Source organism: Solanum stenotomum, chromosome 4 (assembly GCF_019186545.1).
Source record: "Solanum stenotomum isolate F172 chromosome 4, ASM1918654v1, whole genome shotgun sequence".
In the NCBI taxonomy this organism is placed as follows: Eukaryota; Viridiplantae; Streptophyta; class Magnoliopsida; order Solanales; family Solanaceae; genus Solanum; species Solanum stenotomum.
Genome location: NC_064285.1, coordinates 47029040 through 47045962, shown reverse-complemented (window position 1 = coordinate 47045962; position 16923 = coordinate 47029040). Strand labels below are relative to the sequence as shown.

Here is a 16923-nt window from a genome sequence, read left to right as displayed (position 1 = left end):
GATATAGAACATATGTCATTCAAATGTCCTCGGTCTCAACTTGTGTGGAAGCAATGTCCTATAAATTGGCCTGATATAGGATATATTAATGATTTTTCTATATGGTGGTATGACTTGTTCTTAAATACCAAATCTTTTCCTGAATCTATTGACTTGATAAACTTGAGCGCTAACATTATGTGGCAAATTTGGAAAGGTAGGAATAGTTGGTTGTTTAATCAGGAAAGGTTAGAACCAAGAGATATTGTTTCTAGATCGATGTTTGAGTATGAAGAATATAAAGAGTTACTAACAAAAAGTCTTTCGTCTTGTTCCTCTAGAAATCATCCTGCGATTAAACTAACAAATTTGCAAGATGGCATTTTATTGTTTACAGATGCAGGATTGCAGAATGATGATGGAACGGCAAGTATCGGTATTGTGGCTTTGGATAGCCTTGGGAACCTGCTTCATGCCCATGGATCCCCAATCCAATTTGTTGGGAAAGTCAAGACTGCTGAAGCGATTGCTATTAGGAAAGCTCTTAAATATGCTATCAGTAAGGGATGGAAGAGAGTGAAGATTTTATCAGATGCTAAAAATGTTGTTGATATGATTCAGAAACGAGTAACGACTTCATGGGAGATAGAAGTGTTGTGTGAAGACATTTGGAAGCTTTCAAGCATGTTCAATCATGTAGAATTTATATATATATATATCTAGATCTGTGAACAAAATAGCGGATAGGTTAGCTAGATACTCTATCTCTTTGTTGAAGGAAATCTCTTGGGAGAAGTTTTTCCCAAGTTGGATCATCCAGGATGCAAAAGATATGTTTAAACTATGTATTTCGTTGATGCAATAATAAAAGAGGTTCTGTTTCGGAGAAAAAAAAAGAGATTGGTTTGGTTGTCCAGTACTCTATCTAGCACGACCTTCTCTCTAGTACCTCTAACCCAACCTTCTACGTCACCTGCTCATTCTTTATATGTTCTAACCTATCTTACACTTGTTGGACTTGGGATCTGACTCAAAGATAGGTTTATATTTAATTCAGATGCAATCATTTTATAAAAATAAATATTAGTAGAACTATTAGACTTTCATAGTCAATTAAAAATTCACAAACTGAAACATTCAAACATTAATATATATCATCTCGATAATGATCGATCAAGTCAATCGGTAGTAAAATGTAACTTGGTAAATTAAAATCAACAGTGCATAAAACCTCTACTTTTTATATGTAAACTATCAATTTTATTAATTAACGTGTAGATTGTTATCATATTATCAACTAAAGTTTGATATAAATTTTCTTACAAGTATCTTATAGATGAATTGATTGTACATATATTTTTTAGACCATTAGTTTATATAATTTTTATATATATATATTATTTTTTTAAAAAAAAAAGGTCTCGCTAAATTACTAGTGGTATTGTTTTGTTGGTATATTCTTGATGTCAAATATTATGATTAATCAGACTTTTTTTTTTCAATAATAATTCATTATTCATGGCTCTCCTTAATGATCTCCCATAATATATATTTATTCATGGTAAATCACTTTAGGTTTTCCTTTTCTTTCTCATTACCTATCAATATTATTGAATGATGATGTAACATTGTCCTTTCATCGTCCGTAATGTTTGGTGTTTAAATCCTATAAAAACCACCTTTCTCACTTGCATATTCCATAAGTTGTGCAGTATTTCTCTAATCATCAAGAGAAAATACTGCAATTCTCAGAGAATAATCAACCTATCTTTGAACATAAAACAAGAAGAAAATTCACTAAATAAAAATGGCACGTCAAGTGATTGTTGTTGCTCTCCTCTTTGTTGCCTTTGTTGGGTTGGTTTCCGGTGCCTCATCACCAAGCAGCTCACCGTCATCATCACCAAGCAGCTCACCGTCATCATCCCCATCATCATCACCATCATCATCATCATCATCATCATCGCCATCATCATCCCCCGCAGCTGCACCTAAAAGTAAGAGCAATGGAAGTGCACCCACACAATCACCCAAGTCATCATCACCACCTAAGGGAAACTCACCATCATCATCTCCTACTTCAGATTCCTCCAGCTCAGCAGAATCACCTGAAGAAGAGGATGTCTCATCACCTCCTTCTCCTTCAACAGATTCTACCACCACAAGTGACTCAGCTCCCACACCAAGTGCTACATCAGCTGAGGCACCCACTACAAGCAGTGCCACCACTTTGAAGGTTTCATCCATCTTTGCTGTTGCTGCTGTTGCTGGATTCTTCTTCTAACATGCTAAGCCCACATATTTTACTCATTAGTTATTTAAAGCTTCATCTTGGTTGAGTGATTCTTTTGTAATAGATTTTGACTAAAATATTCAAAAGTCAAATCAAATGCCTCATTTTTACTTTAACGTGTCATTAGGTCTTCTTATGAACCAATACATCTCTTATTAGTGAATCTTTTTTGTAACTCTGAATAATATTTTTTTTGTGACCAAGGATTTTTGCAATATGTAAGTTTAAAGTCAAAAGCTTTGTTATACTCCCCTCATTCACTATTATAATTTTTTTTCTTCATCAGAATTAATTTAACTAACCTTTGGGGTAAATTAAATTAGATTTATTTAATATTTTAAATATACAATCTAATTATTAGATATCTGAAAATTATATTAAAAATAGTACATGTTGAAACCATTCACATATAAATCAATAAAATAATACATCTTGAAATATTAATCAAAGTATATATAATTTGACTCTACAAATAAAAATAAGGAAGAAACTATATTCGGAAGCCTATCAATGGATTTGGCTTCCCTCTATCCCTTTTCCCTTCTCCCTTCTCATATAACCATTGATTTATTTTTAAATTTTAAATTTTATCAATATATGAGGTATCTCATCTCCTATCAGTGTTATTATTTATTAAATTTTGCACTAATGAATATTCGTGGCAAATAATTTGACGAATTGAAGTAGCTAGTAATTGGGTTACTAGCAGTTTTAATTAAATTATAATGTTATAATTTTAGGATAATATATTGTATGATTTATTATTTAAAAATGATATTTTTTTGTTTCATATATATATATATATATATGAGTGTGTGTGTGAGATTTCTGATAATGATAATGAACGTCATAAATGAAGGTTCTGCATAATTTGAGATTTACAATTTTGTTTGTTTGGTATAGTTAGATATTTAAAATAGTTTTTTAAAATTATGGCTACTAGTCATGTTTCAGTTTTCTTAAAAAGTACAAAAAATATTTTGAAAAATTATGATCAAACACATTTTAAAACTTCAACTCAAATATAATTTGGATCTAATTATATAAAAATATTTAAAAATTTATGATCCAACATTAGCTTAAAAAATTTATATACTTTTTTTTACAATGAGAAAGATGAAATTTTCTTCACAACAGTACACACACATTTAATATGTGCTAAACCGTAATCCAACTGGGCCAATCTATATCTATATAATAATAAAGTTGAATATAAAAACGGTGAGGTGGCGCTCTCTAAAAGCTTCAATCCTATTTATCTTTTTTTTTTTGGGGGTTTTTGGCCTTCTTTTTAAATTTTAAGATACAAAAATATTTACCTAAAAATTTAAAGAACATTAAAGATAATCATATTTAATTGTATCTTCATCAATAGCCATATTTAATTTATTTTGTCATGAATGTTATTATTTTCTTTTTCTATAATATTTATCAATTTCTCATCAATTATTACAAACCTTTTCATTTTATTTTAAAAGAATTCCAACAATTTTTTCACAACAGTTAAATTTTATGGGTTTTATTTATTTATTTTATAATCTTCTCCTTTTTTTTTGTTCTTTATTTTACTTCTTTTTATTATTTATTCAATTCAAGAAATTTTTATCTTTATATTATATAAATTTATTTCTTTAATCTTCTTTATTTTTATTTTTTCTTCTTTATTTAACTTTTAAGTTTCACTTCCATAACTTAAATCTATTAAACTTCTATTCTTAATAATATCATTAATTTCATGACTTTTAAGTTGTCATATTCATAACCTCCACGGTGAGGTGGCGCTCTCTAAGAGCTTCAATTCTATTTATCTTTTTTTTTTGGGGCTTTTGGCATTTTTTTAATTTTAAAATACAAAAAAATTCACCTAAAAATTTAAAGAGCATTAAAGATAATCATATTTAATTACATCTTCATCAATAGCCATATTTAATTTATTTTTTCATGAATGTTATTATTTTCTTTTTCTATAATATTTATTAATGTCTCATCAATTATTACAAACCTTTTCATTTGATTTAAAAAGAATTCCAACAAATTATTCACGAAATTTAAATTTTATGGGTTTTATTTATTTATTTTATACTTTTCCTTTTTATTGTTCTTTATTTTACTTCTTTTTATTACTTATTCAATTCAAGAATTTTTTATCTTTATATAATATAAATTTATTTCTTTAATCTTCATTATTTTTGTTTTTTCTTCTTTATTTAACTTTTAAGTTTCACTCCCATAACTTAAATCTATTAAACTTCTATTCTTAATAATATCATTAATTTCATGACTTTTAAGTTTTCATATTCATAACCTCCAACTATTAAATTATAAAATTTAAGATACTTTATGATATCTCTCCATTTTTATCAATATAAATTTACAAGTTTTTTGTTTCATGAAATCCCAACTCAAAATGATTTTTTATATTTCATTGTTCTTTGTAGTATTATTATATTATAAAATTCATGTTTTAACTTGAAATGATGAAGAAGACTCTTCAATGTTGATTTTGTCAAATAGGATGCCGAACAAGAGCTCAAAAAAGTGGGCACTGATTCTGTATTCTTATTTTTATCTATGTTTTTATGATAAGGTCCCAAGGAAGATGTGTTTGTTTGTGTTTTCTCTATGTAACTTCTTTAGTTTGAATTTTTATAATCATTTATTATTGCAAGTCTGTATTTTTGTTTAGATGCAAATTAGTTATTGTTACTTTGTGTGTAATTAATAATACTAACTATTAACAAACGTTTAAAAATACTATTGCACAGAGAACTATTTATATTTTCTTTAAAGATTCCTTCATTTTTGTCTATATAAATCCATAATTTTTTATTTCATGAAACTCTTGCTCGAGATTATCCTTTTTATTTCATGTTTGAAGTAGTGTTTTTCTTAATTCTTCTTAAAGTCTCTCTCACATAACTGCTAAAACATAAGTTAAAGAGCCAAAGAGGCACCTAAACGTTTCTTATTTCAAATTAAATAACGGACATTGAAAAAGAGTATTAAGTACTAAATCTACACTACACAACTACACTACAACATATTTTTACTTCAATTTGTTGGATTTCATTACATGAGAAGTTTTTATTTTTTAGACCTAAAAAGTGCAATTCAATTTCATTTTGTATGTACTCATCAATTTCAAATTCACCTTCTCGTAGTATGTCAATTTTCTTTTTTGGTTTGGAGTGGGGCTATAAAGTAAGATATTTTTACTAAATTACCTTTAATATATATCTTGAAAAGAAAATTAGTTCTTTGACCCAATTTTTTGGTAATATAATTCTTTTTAATTAAATAAGGGTAAAATTGAAAAAAAAAAATCATTAAAGTCTTTTTGACTATGTAAAATACAATTTATTTTGAAATAAAATAAAAAATAAAAACAAAATTTTATTTTGAAATGAAGAGAATATGTAATGTAAGAAAGTGAAAAAAGTATAGAAAAGTTGAAAGACCTTCTTTATTATCTGTGAAGTGACCAAAATTACTGTAAATATAATTAGCTAGACAATCTAACTGTACTTATCAATTTAAATCTAGCATAATTTACATATGCTCATTTTTACGTTTTAGACATTACAATTTCATTTATCTTTTTCCTCTTTTTGAGTTTTTTTATCTTTCTTATTTTTATTAATTTATTTATTTAATAATAAAAATTTTATCATATTGTTGCATCTAATTATATCTCATGAATTACACAAAAACCTATATTTATTTGCATTCTCTACTTAAATAACATGCCTCATCAATTTCTTTTTCCTAATTTTTAATGTTTACCCAATCTATGTTAAACTCATATATATATATATATACTAGTTTTTCGATAAATACTAGTTTTTCGACACGTGCTTGCTTATTTAAGTGAAGAGTTGAATAATAAGTTTTGCACAAAATATTATTGCACATTTTTTTGTGAATGTTCAATTTGGATTGTCATATATATCTCTTATTCATGCGAATCTATGAAGATAGTCAATGAAAAATTTTATTAGTTATAGAGTGTGAATAACGTTTGCAATAATTAGTAATAACTAAGAGAATTTATAATGTTATAACTAAAGGATTAATGTGCAATAGATGTATTTCTAACAAATATTATACTTACATAAATTAATAGGGTTTTTAATTAATGTTACTATTTTTCTTATAGTTATTAGATTTTAATTTAGTGTAGGGACAAAATGAAAATGTTTATTCCATATTACTGAATATAAAATTTATTTTGTAATTGATAGATTTTTAAATGATTCATATATATTCACATATTTTCACTCTTGAGAAGTTTAATAATTTTGTAAAAAGATGTGCAGAAGCATATATTTACTTCACAAGAGAAATTGTTAACAAAACAAATGAATTTAGACTACATCATGCTAACTTCATATATTGAAACATTACATACTAATGTATATATTAAGCAAACAAATAATTATTATATCATCAAAATTATTTTCCTCAAGTACTCGAGGTTATGGAATGTGCCCTCTAAGGATAAAATGATTTACTTCATCAAAATACTGGTACCTCATATTCCACTAAACATTGAACTCACTCAACGACAATAAATCGCACAAATTTTTTTAAAATGTAAGAAGAAGAGTAGGAGATTATAAAAAATTGTGGTGAAAAATGAGAGGATGCCCCTCTATTTATAGTCAACAAAGGGTAGTATGAACAAGTGTTTTTTGTGTCTTATTTGAAAAGTCAAGACCTTTTGGAGAAGTCACAACTCATAGAAAAATCACAATCTTTTGAAAAAAGTCACAACTTATTGGAAAAGTCACAACTCATCGAAACAGTGACCTTTCCGAGAAGTCACAACTTATTGAAAAAGTCACAATTCATCGAAAAATCACAACGCTTTGAAAAAAATCACAACTTATCGAAAAAGTCACAACTCATCGAAAATGTCACAACCTAAGTTAAGGATATTATAGTAATTTAACATTTAAGTTAGGAGTTCATGCTTTTAAGGTAATATATAAAATAATATATATATATATATATATATATATATATTACACAAAATGATCAACTTTGTCTTCATTATTTTTAAAGTACTTTTCCTTCCTTCATGTGATAATATATTTTATTTGTTAGAAATTGGTTCAGTGTGAATAATAAGATGAATTCAAATTTGAATTTTGATCTATTTAATTAAATTTAAACTTAAAAATTCTTTTATATTCAAAAAATATGAAACGATTAATTTACACATTTGATATAATATTTTATGAACGCATAGCGCGGCTAAGTTGCCCAGTCATGAAATAATACTAGTAAAACGTGGACATGTTATATCACACTAAAGGAAATGATTACCCATCTTTACTTAATTTAGGTTAGATGGTGAGTACGTACTTTATTATTTTTTTTATTTTTTGGTTAAAAGCATTGGTGAAGACCAATTTATAATAAAAAAATATATGTACACAATTACACATAGTGTAATCGAAAAGTGTTTCTAGCTCAAAGAGAAAAGGAAACAAAGCTAAAGGGAAACGAAATTCAGACAATCCCAACAAAAAGAAAATAGAACGAAAATGTAAAGGAAAGGGGTCAAACTATCTGGAAGAGTTCAATCCTAGAGTCTCTCTACTTTATCTTGGAACCTATTCTCTTTCTTTTTGGGACAAAAACAATTTATCTTCAACTCTTAGGTGACGCCACTATAAGATACCACAAAGCTCTCACTAGGTGTTGTGGCATCTAACTCATAAAAATTATTGTTTAAACTTTGGGGATGTGATTTCAGGTGAAATTAAAGTACTAGTATTAGAATACTGATAATTCTTAATTTTTTTACAAGGTGTTAGAAGGAGCGGTTAATTTATGACTTCTATTGCTTTTCATCTACAGGAATGAACCTCTAAAAATGTTGATACCATCGCTAGAAAGAATAACTATACAAGACCCCCCCACCCCGAAATAAAAGAACTCCTCCAGGAGACCAAGCAACTATAGATCACCTTTCTTTATACTTTTTGTTGCATTTTGAAATTTATGTAGTAATTGGACCTGCAACTTTTTGAATTATTGTTGTGCTAAAAGTAGTTCTTAATCAGGTTTCCTTTCTCTTATTACTTTGAATTGTATGTTTGGAATTTTGCTTTCTATCCCTGTTCAATATATTTTTATGCTTTTGTTAGTAGTTCATGAAAAATATGATATTAAATGGTACCTAAAAAATAAAAAAACCATTAGTTCAATAGTCGGCTAACTGGTTTGCTTCACTTAGAACATGTGGTACTTGGATGTCCCCTTTTGTCATCATTCTTTAATCGTCTAAACTTACATACCAATAATGCATGGACTATTCCATTTCCCCCCTTTGTCATTCTCTCTTTAATCATCTAAACCTCCATACAAATAACCCATGGACTATATATCTCAAATTTAGATCACCTTCTGCATCAAAGTTTCCTTACATAATAATTCAATCCTTCATGAATTTATCAATGCTTCAGCTCCCAAGCTAGTAGTATAGGAAATAACCCCTGATACTTGTATACATGAGATCTCCTCTATCTTTTCTGATAAAAATTTCCTTAAAATATGTACCAGGGTTTTCTCTAGAGATGTCATCAGTATTGCAAATGGTGCATCAGGAGGAAGATGCCACTCCACGAACCTACATTTTGTTTGAGGTCTAGATCACAAATATTTTATACCAATTGTTAGGAATGTCTTTTATCCACGGGAACCTACCTCTAACCTAGAGATAAAGGTTCTACATAATGTCATAGATTAGTGTGCTTCTTAACATTGAACCGTCATAGACAATGATATTTTTCTCTTAGAATTTCAACATTATAATTGTTAGGGTAGCCAAATACAATGACTTCAAACTATGGGCATAGTATACTTATTATCACTGTGTTGTAGCCTAGTTTATAGATCGAGGAGCTTGCTGACCCTTTCTTACCTCTTATTTGATCGGTTGGGGAGACTGTCGACCCTTTCTACATTGATGTGGTTTTTTATATATCTCTAGTACAATGGTGGAGCAGATTCAGTACTGTGTCAGATAGGTTATGGAAGTCCTAGATCCGGACCACACAATATATCCAGACTTCTTAACACTCTATGGGTCCTTCCTTCCATGTGACCCACTAAATAAGAGGAGGAGTAGCCACATGGGTCCTACCTATCATGTCGGGGAAGGAGGTAGGTGTATATACTTTTTCATGGCTCTTAGAATTAATGACTTGTCACGACCCAAGGTAGCCCCTAGGTGTAACATGGCGTATAGGACTCTGAGAGGCCCCATACAAGTCACTTAGCATTCATAACATAAGAATTAGAACAAAAGAGATTAAAGAGCAACATTTCATAAAGCGGAAGTCTAAACACTTGTCTCATTTAGCCATCTAGTACATAAGAATGAAATTGGGCCTAGTCCATACATCATGTCCAAAAATGAAAGTAAGAAAGAAAACTAAAAACAATGAAAATCCATCCTCGAAGCATGAGGACTCACCAAAGCTGGAATCTCTCAAATCAACCTCTAGCCACGAAACTGAGAGCCTTGACTGTCGGACCCTACATTTGGGGAAATGTAGGCAAGCGTATGCGTTAGTACAAACATGTACCAAGTATGATAGCCATGCATATAAACATTGAAATCATGTTAAAATAGGACATTTTCATGAGAATGAAATGATCAAGCTAAAACATGAAACTTGAGAGTTAGGAAGCATAAGTCATAAGACATGATCAATGCAAGTGAATGTCATCTTAAAATATACTTACAATACTTCTTGAAGTAACCTTGGTTCATTATAACTTTACTTGTTTGTGGGAAGTATCACTTAACAGACATATAAGACCATGTAAGCTAACAACATGGAATTCGGTATCTCCCACACTAAAAAAGAGTTTTCCTACTTGCCACGGTAAGGACCATGAACTTCTAGCTATTGTGGATCCACTAGCTAATGTTTATCTAGACAATCCTATGTTGGCACATAGTTATGGGACATGGGTAATCACCACTTGTCTACTCGATTCTAAGCTTAACTTCCACATAATAGTTCTTAGTCATATTCATCTTAGCTCTTAAAAGGAAAATGGGTAATCGGCTCCTGTCCTTACATCATGTGACATGGGAATCTCCTCTTGTCCTTATATCATATGAGATGCGTAATCACCTCTTGTCTTTAAATTAGAGAACATGGGTAATCGCCTCTTGTCTGATCATTAGAATAGTTTCTTAGCATTGGTTCATTTTAGGTGAGAAGACCTTTCAACCCTAAGAACCCTTATTATGTGAGAAATCCTTTCACAACCATGCTTTCATGTGTATATGATAAACCCTTTCAACAACACAACAACAACAACAACATTATTGTTACTTCACTCTCAAAACATCCTTAAAACATTTACATCAATTTCATAAGAATATGCATAATTCCATAATCCACCTTTCATATCTCAAAACCCACTTTCATGTATCAATATCTAGAAAACATGAGTTAGACATGGATTTATGGAAATTCATCATAAATCTATGTAATTCTATCAGTTCATGCTTGATTTCATATAATCTTCTTTCATAATCCAAAATCCACATTATTTGATCATAACATGGAAACACATGGGGATTACATGGGTTCATGGGGAATCATCATAAAATCATGAGATTAACTCAATTCATGCATCATAGATCATAAATTAATCAATTAGATCAATAATTAGGAGAACCCATAACATAGAAGAAAACCCTAACTCAATTGGCGAATTCTAACTTTGAAAATAGGATAACTTGGGAACTCCATGAATGGAAGGAATCCATGGATGAAAACTATCATACCTCGATGAAAATTGCTTAACTTCAATGGTGGAATTGGAAACTTGGCTTGCAAACCCTAACTTGGACCCTTCTTCTTCAAGTTTTCTAGAGAGAGAAATATTTGGGAGGAAGACTTGTTCTTCTTTTTGTAAATTTAAGAGAATGATTCTCAATTATGAAATTTTGGAGTTGAAACACTTATATAGGGATTTTTGTGAAGGGTAAAATGACATAGTATAAGGCTAGACTAATTAGGAAAAGACCCAAAAGCCCCTAACAATTTAACTACAGACCCAGACAATGAGGATGACCTACGAACTGTGGTTCAACCGATAGTCCATCCTGTTCGATCGTCATTTGGTGTTAGAAACCATAATTCGAGGCCTTGGTCGATGGACCTCATCCACGGACCGTGGGTCCAACGACGATCCGTCGATCCTGACTGTGGATCTAGACTTTTTTCTTTTGGAAACAGCCAACTGCCAACCACAGACACCTCCTACAATTTGTGGGTCGTTCCACGGGCCGTGGATGGCTCCGAAGGAACTAGCACCTGATTTCTTAAAAGTTGAAATTTTTACCCTTTCTCGAATCCGATGTGTTACATTATCTTCCCCTTGGAATTATTCGTCCTCGAAAGAGATTCAAGACATCATGAGGAAGTAGAAACTAAATCTAACAACCGAAGATGCAAGCAATTTCATAAATCCACATATTCGAGGAGGAAACATGAACTCCAAGCTAAAGCATGTTCTAAACATCATATCATGTAGTCTATACGCAACTCATACTCAAATGCACATAAACATGTAGAAATCAATCAAGTTGACTCATTTTCTCAAAACTTAAGCTTTTCATGAACATGCATAAACGAGGAAATTATGGGAATATCTAAGACACATGACACCAAAAGAGTAAACCATGAGGAACTCATTACCTCAAGCTAGAGTAGGGGTAGAAGGAAAGAGATGAGGATATCGAGACATCATATCGGCTTCGGCCTTCCAAGTAGCACCCTCAACTAACTGATTCCTCCACAACACTTTCGCGAAGCAACTTCTTTATTTCTCAACCTCTTGACTTACCCATCTAAAATTTCAACTGGAACTTCTTCATTGGAAAGATTTTCCTTAACTCCCAAACCTTCTAATGGAACTATGGATGTTGAATCACCAACACATTTCTTCAACATAGAGACATGGAAAATAAGATGTAACGATGCCAATTAATTAGGCAATTCAAGTTCATAGGAAACCTTACCAACATGCCTCCAAATCTGATATGGGCCTTCATAACGGGGACTAAAATTCCCCTTCTTACCAAACCTCATTACGCCCTTCATGGGTGAGATTTTTAAGTAAACTCAATCATGAACATCAAACTCAAGATCTCTTCTTCTCACATCCGCATATGAATTTTGTTGACTTTGAGCCATTTTAACATTTCTCTAATAAGTCGGACTTTTTCCATATCCTCATGTACCAACTCGGGACCTATTAGGGCAACTTCACCCACCCCAAACCATCCTATAGGGGATCTACACCTCCTACCATACATGCCCTCAAATGGAGTCATACCAATACTTGAGTGATAACTATTGTTATATGCAAACTCGATCAATGGAAAATGGTCATCCCAATTACCTTTGAAATCAATCACACATGCCCTCAACATATCATCCAGGGTTTGAATAGTACGCTCCGCTTGCCCATCAGTTTGTGGATGAAAGGTTATGCTAATCTTAGCACGAGTACCAAGACCCTTTTGAAAAGATCTCCAAAACTAAGAAGTCGTCACGCCCCCGAGCCTACACCCTGGGCGGGACTGGCACTCGAAGACCATTGCTGGCCCCAAGCGCACCCTTGGCCTGACTTACTTAACTCAACGGAAGACAATATTCATATCTATAATGATAAATGAACTTAACTGAACTGAAATAAAATAACTGAGAATGTTTTAAAGACTAAACATTCAACTTGGCCAAAAGTGGCAACCCAAGTCTTAACAATAAGAAATGATAATGAAAAGACTCAAAGGACTAACATCTGACAGTCTATGAAGCCTTTAATAACAACTGAGATGGATGTTGGGACAAACCCCACAACATCCTAAAAAAAAACTAAACTAGAAAGCAATGAAATGGATTCTCCGGAAAACAAGGAGGCTCACCGAATAACTCTGAACTGCTCAACTGGATCAACGAGGCGCTGGATGCTGATCCTGGTCACCTGAATCTGCATCATAATAAGATGCAGGCCAACTGACATCAGTACATTGAATGTATGAGTATGCAAGTTGGAATGCTAAGCAACATAGGCTAGAAGGAACCTGAAAGGCACTGAATAACTTACCTGGCTCAACTCAACTCAACCTGACTGACTCATTTCAATATAAAACAATTTAAAACAAGTGCAATATAAAGGAAACCTGTTTAAAAACATGCTATAAACTCTGTGTGTATGCAAAGATACAATAAATCTGAGATGTATGTAGAAATACAAATGAAATGATGTATATAAAAATACAATAACTGTTGTGGGAGTTTCTCTAACTGACAACCATCACATAAGAGCTATAGTGATGATACAACGATCAACCTCACGCTGCCAGAGCATCCTACACCCGGCCAAAGGTATAGAACCTGAACTGCCTAATGGATCCACTAGTCTATTGCGAAAATGATTCATCTAAAAAGTATGACCCTTTTCTACCCATGGTGGCTACATGGTTCTATGGGGGTTGTGGGTTCTTTGAACGCTCACCAATTCGGTGCTCAATACTACTCCCAAAAACGCACTGGCTCTTATGTTTTTAAAACATATTTCCTCTGTGATTTGAGATTAGTGCTCAAAAACTTAGCTCAAAGGCTATCTTGGAAATCAAAGTTTCCCTTCTTGCTTCATTTAGAAAGCGATTACTCTTTTCTAAAAACTAGTCCGAAGGCTCTTTAGAAATCTCAGTTTCCAATCTTGTTTAAATGTGAAAACATTTCTTTTAAACTTCTTTGGGAATACATAGTCCCCATATACTTCTTTGAAGAACAGAACTTCAAACCATAGCTTTACTCTTGCTTAACTTCAAAACTTAAGTCTTAAAACGACGTTAAAACATTGTTAAAGATCCTTGAAAACTTTAAGAAACTTTGCTTTGACTTGCTTCTTTAACTTCTAGACTTAACTCATAACTTAGTTGACTTTGAACTCAACTTTCCTTGAATTGGATTATTGATTCAAGGTTCATGATCTCATGTTTATGGATGATTTCATGATGTTTAGATGTACTTTAGAGTGTTGGAATCAACTAGGAAACATAGGTACATCACTTAGGAACAAGTACGAGAAGGTGGGGAAAGAATAAGGAGAACTAGCGTACCTGGAGCTCTGAGAGGCGCGGGGTGCCATCCCTCAAACTTCAGAGGACCAGCTGGGGCGCGCTGGCTGGCGCGTTGCCCCAAGGGGTGAACTTCAGAGCCCCTTTTGGGGCGCGCTGGCTGGCGCGATGACCCACCCCCTTCCCCAGGTTTTTGACGATTTTCTTCTCCATTTTTCATCTCTAAACCCTCCTAACTTCCATGGTTCTTTCCCCAAACATTTAGGATCAAAAGTACTCTCAATTTACAACAGATCTAACTCGAAAATCCACCCGGAAACATGAATCAAATCAACAAGAAACTTCAACAACACAATCAATCAAGAACTTAACGATGTCCTTCAGGAACTTCACTTTTTAACATGTAAACAACCCAAAATCGTTGAATTGAAACAAGTTGGTGTGTGGGTGAACTAACCCATCACTAAAAGATCTCAATACCTTAATAGGGATCCCCCGATGAATTCCACTCCAAGCGTTTGACGTTCTTGGCGAAATCTTGGCTTTTCTCCCTTTCTTTATTCTTTTCTCTTTTCTCCAAGCCCTAAGCGTGAATTTAATTTTACTAATCTGACCAAAATAAGTTTTTACCCCAGTAAATCCCTAAAAACAAATTAGGAAATAAATTAGAGAAAAGACTACTTTGCCCTTCCCTAACTCCGGATTGGGACTTTCCTCAATCCAACAGCCCAACTTCCGAAAGGCATATCTCACTCATATGATGTAGAAATTGCGTAAACTTGGCGGCGTTGGAAAGATCTCTCCAAGGGATTTCCAATCATATCAAGAACTAATCCTGAGCTAGGAGTTATGGTCATTTGAAAATCACCAAAACTCACTTTCTTAACTTGGACAAAAATTTCTAGATTTCCTTAATCTTTCCAAAAATCAATATTTCCATATTTTAAACTCTTTATAGTCGTTTCTAGGTGCGAGATGTTACATAAGTGAATTGGGTACTACAATCGAAATAATGGACAAAGGCACTCCATGCAACTTTACCAATTCTCTCAAGTACAACATAGCATAATCCTCCGCCGAATAAGAAATCTTGACGGGAATGAAATGGGCTTATTTTGTCATTCGATCTACTATAATCCAAATCGAGTCATGTTGTCGTCTAGTGCGTGGCAAACCAACAATGAAGTCCATATTCACATCTTCCCAATTCCAAGTAGGAATGCAAATGGATTGGGATAAACCTCCTGGATTCTGATGCTCAACTTTCACTTGTTGACAATTAGGGCACTTAGCCATAAATTCCATAATATCCTTCTTCATCCCATTCCACCAATAGATCTCCCGCAAATCACGGTACATCTTGGTGGCTATTGGGTGAATGGAATACCGAGAACTATGGGCTTTTGACAAGATCTGCTCCCTTAAGCCGTCTACATTGGGAACACACAAACGACCTTGATATCTAAGTACCCCATCTCCCCCTTGGGAGAAAGCCTCTACAGCTTTTTTAAGCACCGCCTCTTTCAATTCAACCAAAGTCAGATCAAGACCTTGCTTGGCCTTCACATCCGCCACAAAAGACAATTCTGAGCCGTTGTGAACCATAACACCACCCTTGGTAGAGTCCACTAAGTGAACACCCAACCGGGCTAGTCTATGAAAATCTCAAACCAACTCCTTTTTATCATCCTCAACAAGTGCAACACTTCCCATAGATAATCGACTAAGGGCATATGCCACCACATTTGCCTTACCGGGGTAATAAAGAACACTCATATCATAATCTTTCATTAACTCAAGCCACAGTCTTTGGTGAAGATTTAGATCCTTTTGATTAAACACGTATTGCAAACTTTTGTGGTCAGTAAAGACATCCACATGAACACCATACAAATAGTGCCTCCAAATCTTTAAGGAAAACACAACCGTCGCTAGTTCGAGGTCGTGGGTAGGATAATTCTTCTCATGAATTTTAAGTTGCCTTGAAGCTTAGGCAATGAATTTTCCATTTTGCATAAGAACAAATCCTAACTCAATTCTTGAGGCATCATAATACACCACAAAACCATCAGTCCCTTCCAGTAAGCTCAACACCGGAGCGGTAGTAAGTCTATCCTTCAATTCTTAAAAATTCTTTACACATTCTTCGGACCATATGAACTTAGCCTTCTTTTGAGTCAATGTTGTCAATGGAGAGGCAATCGATGATAACCCCTCAACAAACCTTTTGTAGTAACCAGCCAAACCCAAGAGACTTCTAATATCTGAAGGGGATAGAGGTCTAGACCAACTCTTAACCGTATTCACATTTGCTAAACTTTGCAAAAAGTTGTTGGTCCTTGAGAATTTGTATCACGATCCTTAAATGATCAATATGCTCATCCTCACTTCTTGAATATATCAATATATCATCAATGAACACAATCACAAACATGTCAAGGTATTGTCTAAACACCCTATTCATCAAATCCATAAAATGTCGTCGGAGCATTAGTCAACCCAAATGACATAACCAAAAACTCAT

General features: G+C 32.8%; 1 protein-coding gene across 1 annotated transcript; it reads left to right on the top strand.

Annotated features, from left to right (window-relative positions):
• The first annotated feature begins 1783 nt into the window (after nucleotides 1–1783).
• On the top strand, nucleotides 1784–2263 carry LOC125862697 (uncharacterized). The gene has a single exon (XM_049542820.1). It carries the CDS (start codon nucleotides 1787–1789, stop codon nucleotides 2261–2263), a length of 477 nt encoding a protein of 158 aa, XP_049398777.1. The 5' UTR covers nucleotides 1784–1786.
• Nucleotides 2264–16923: the final 14660 nt, after the last annotated feature.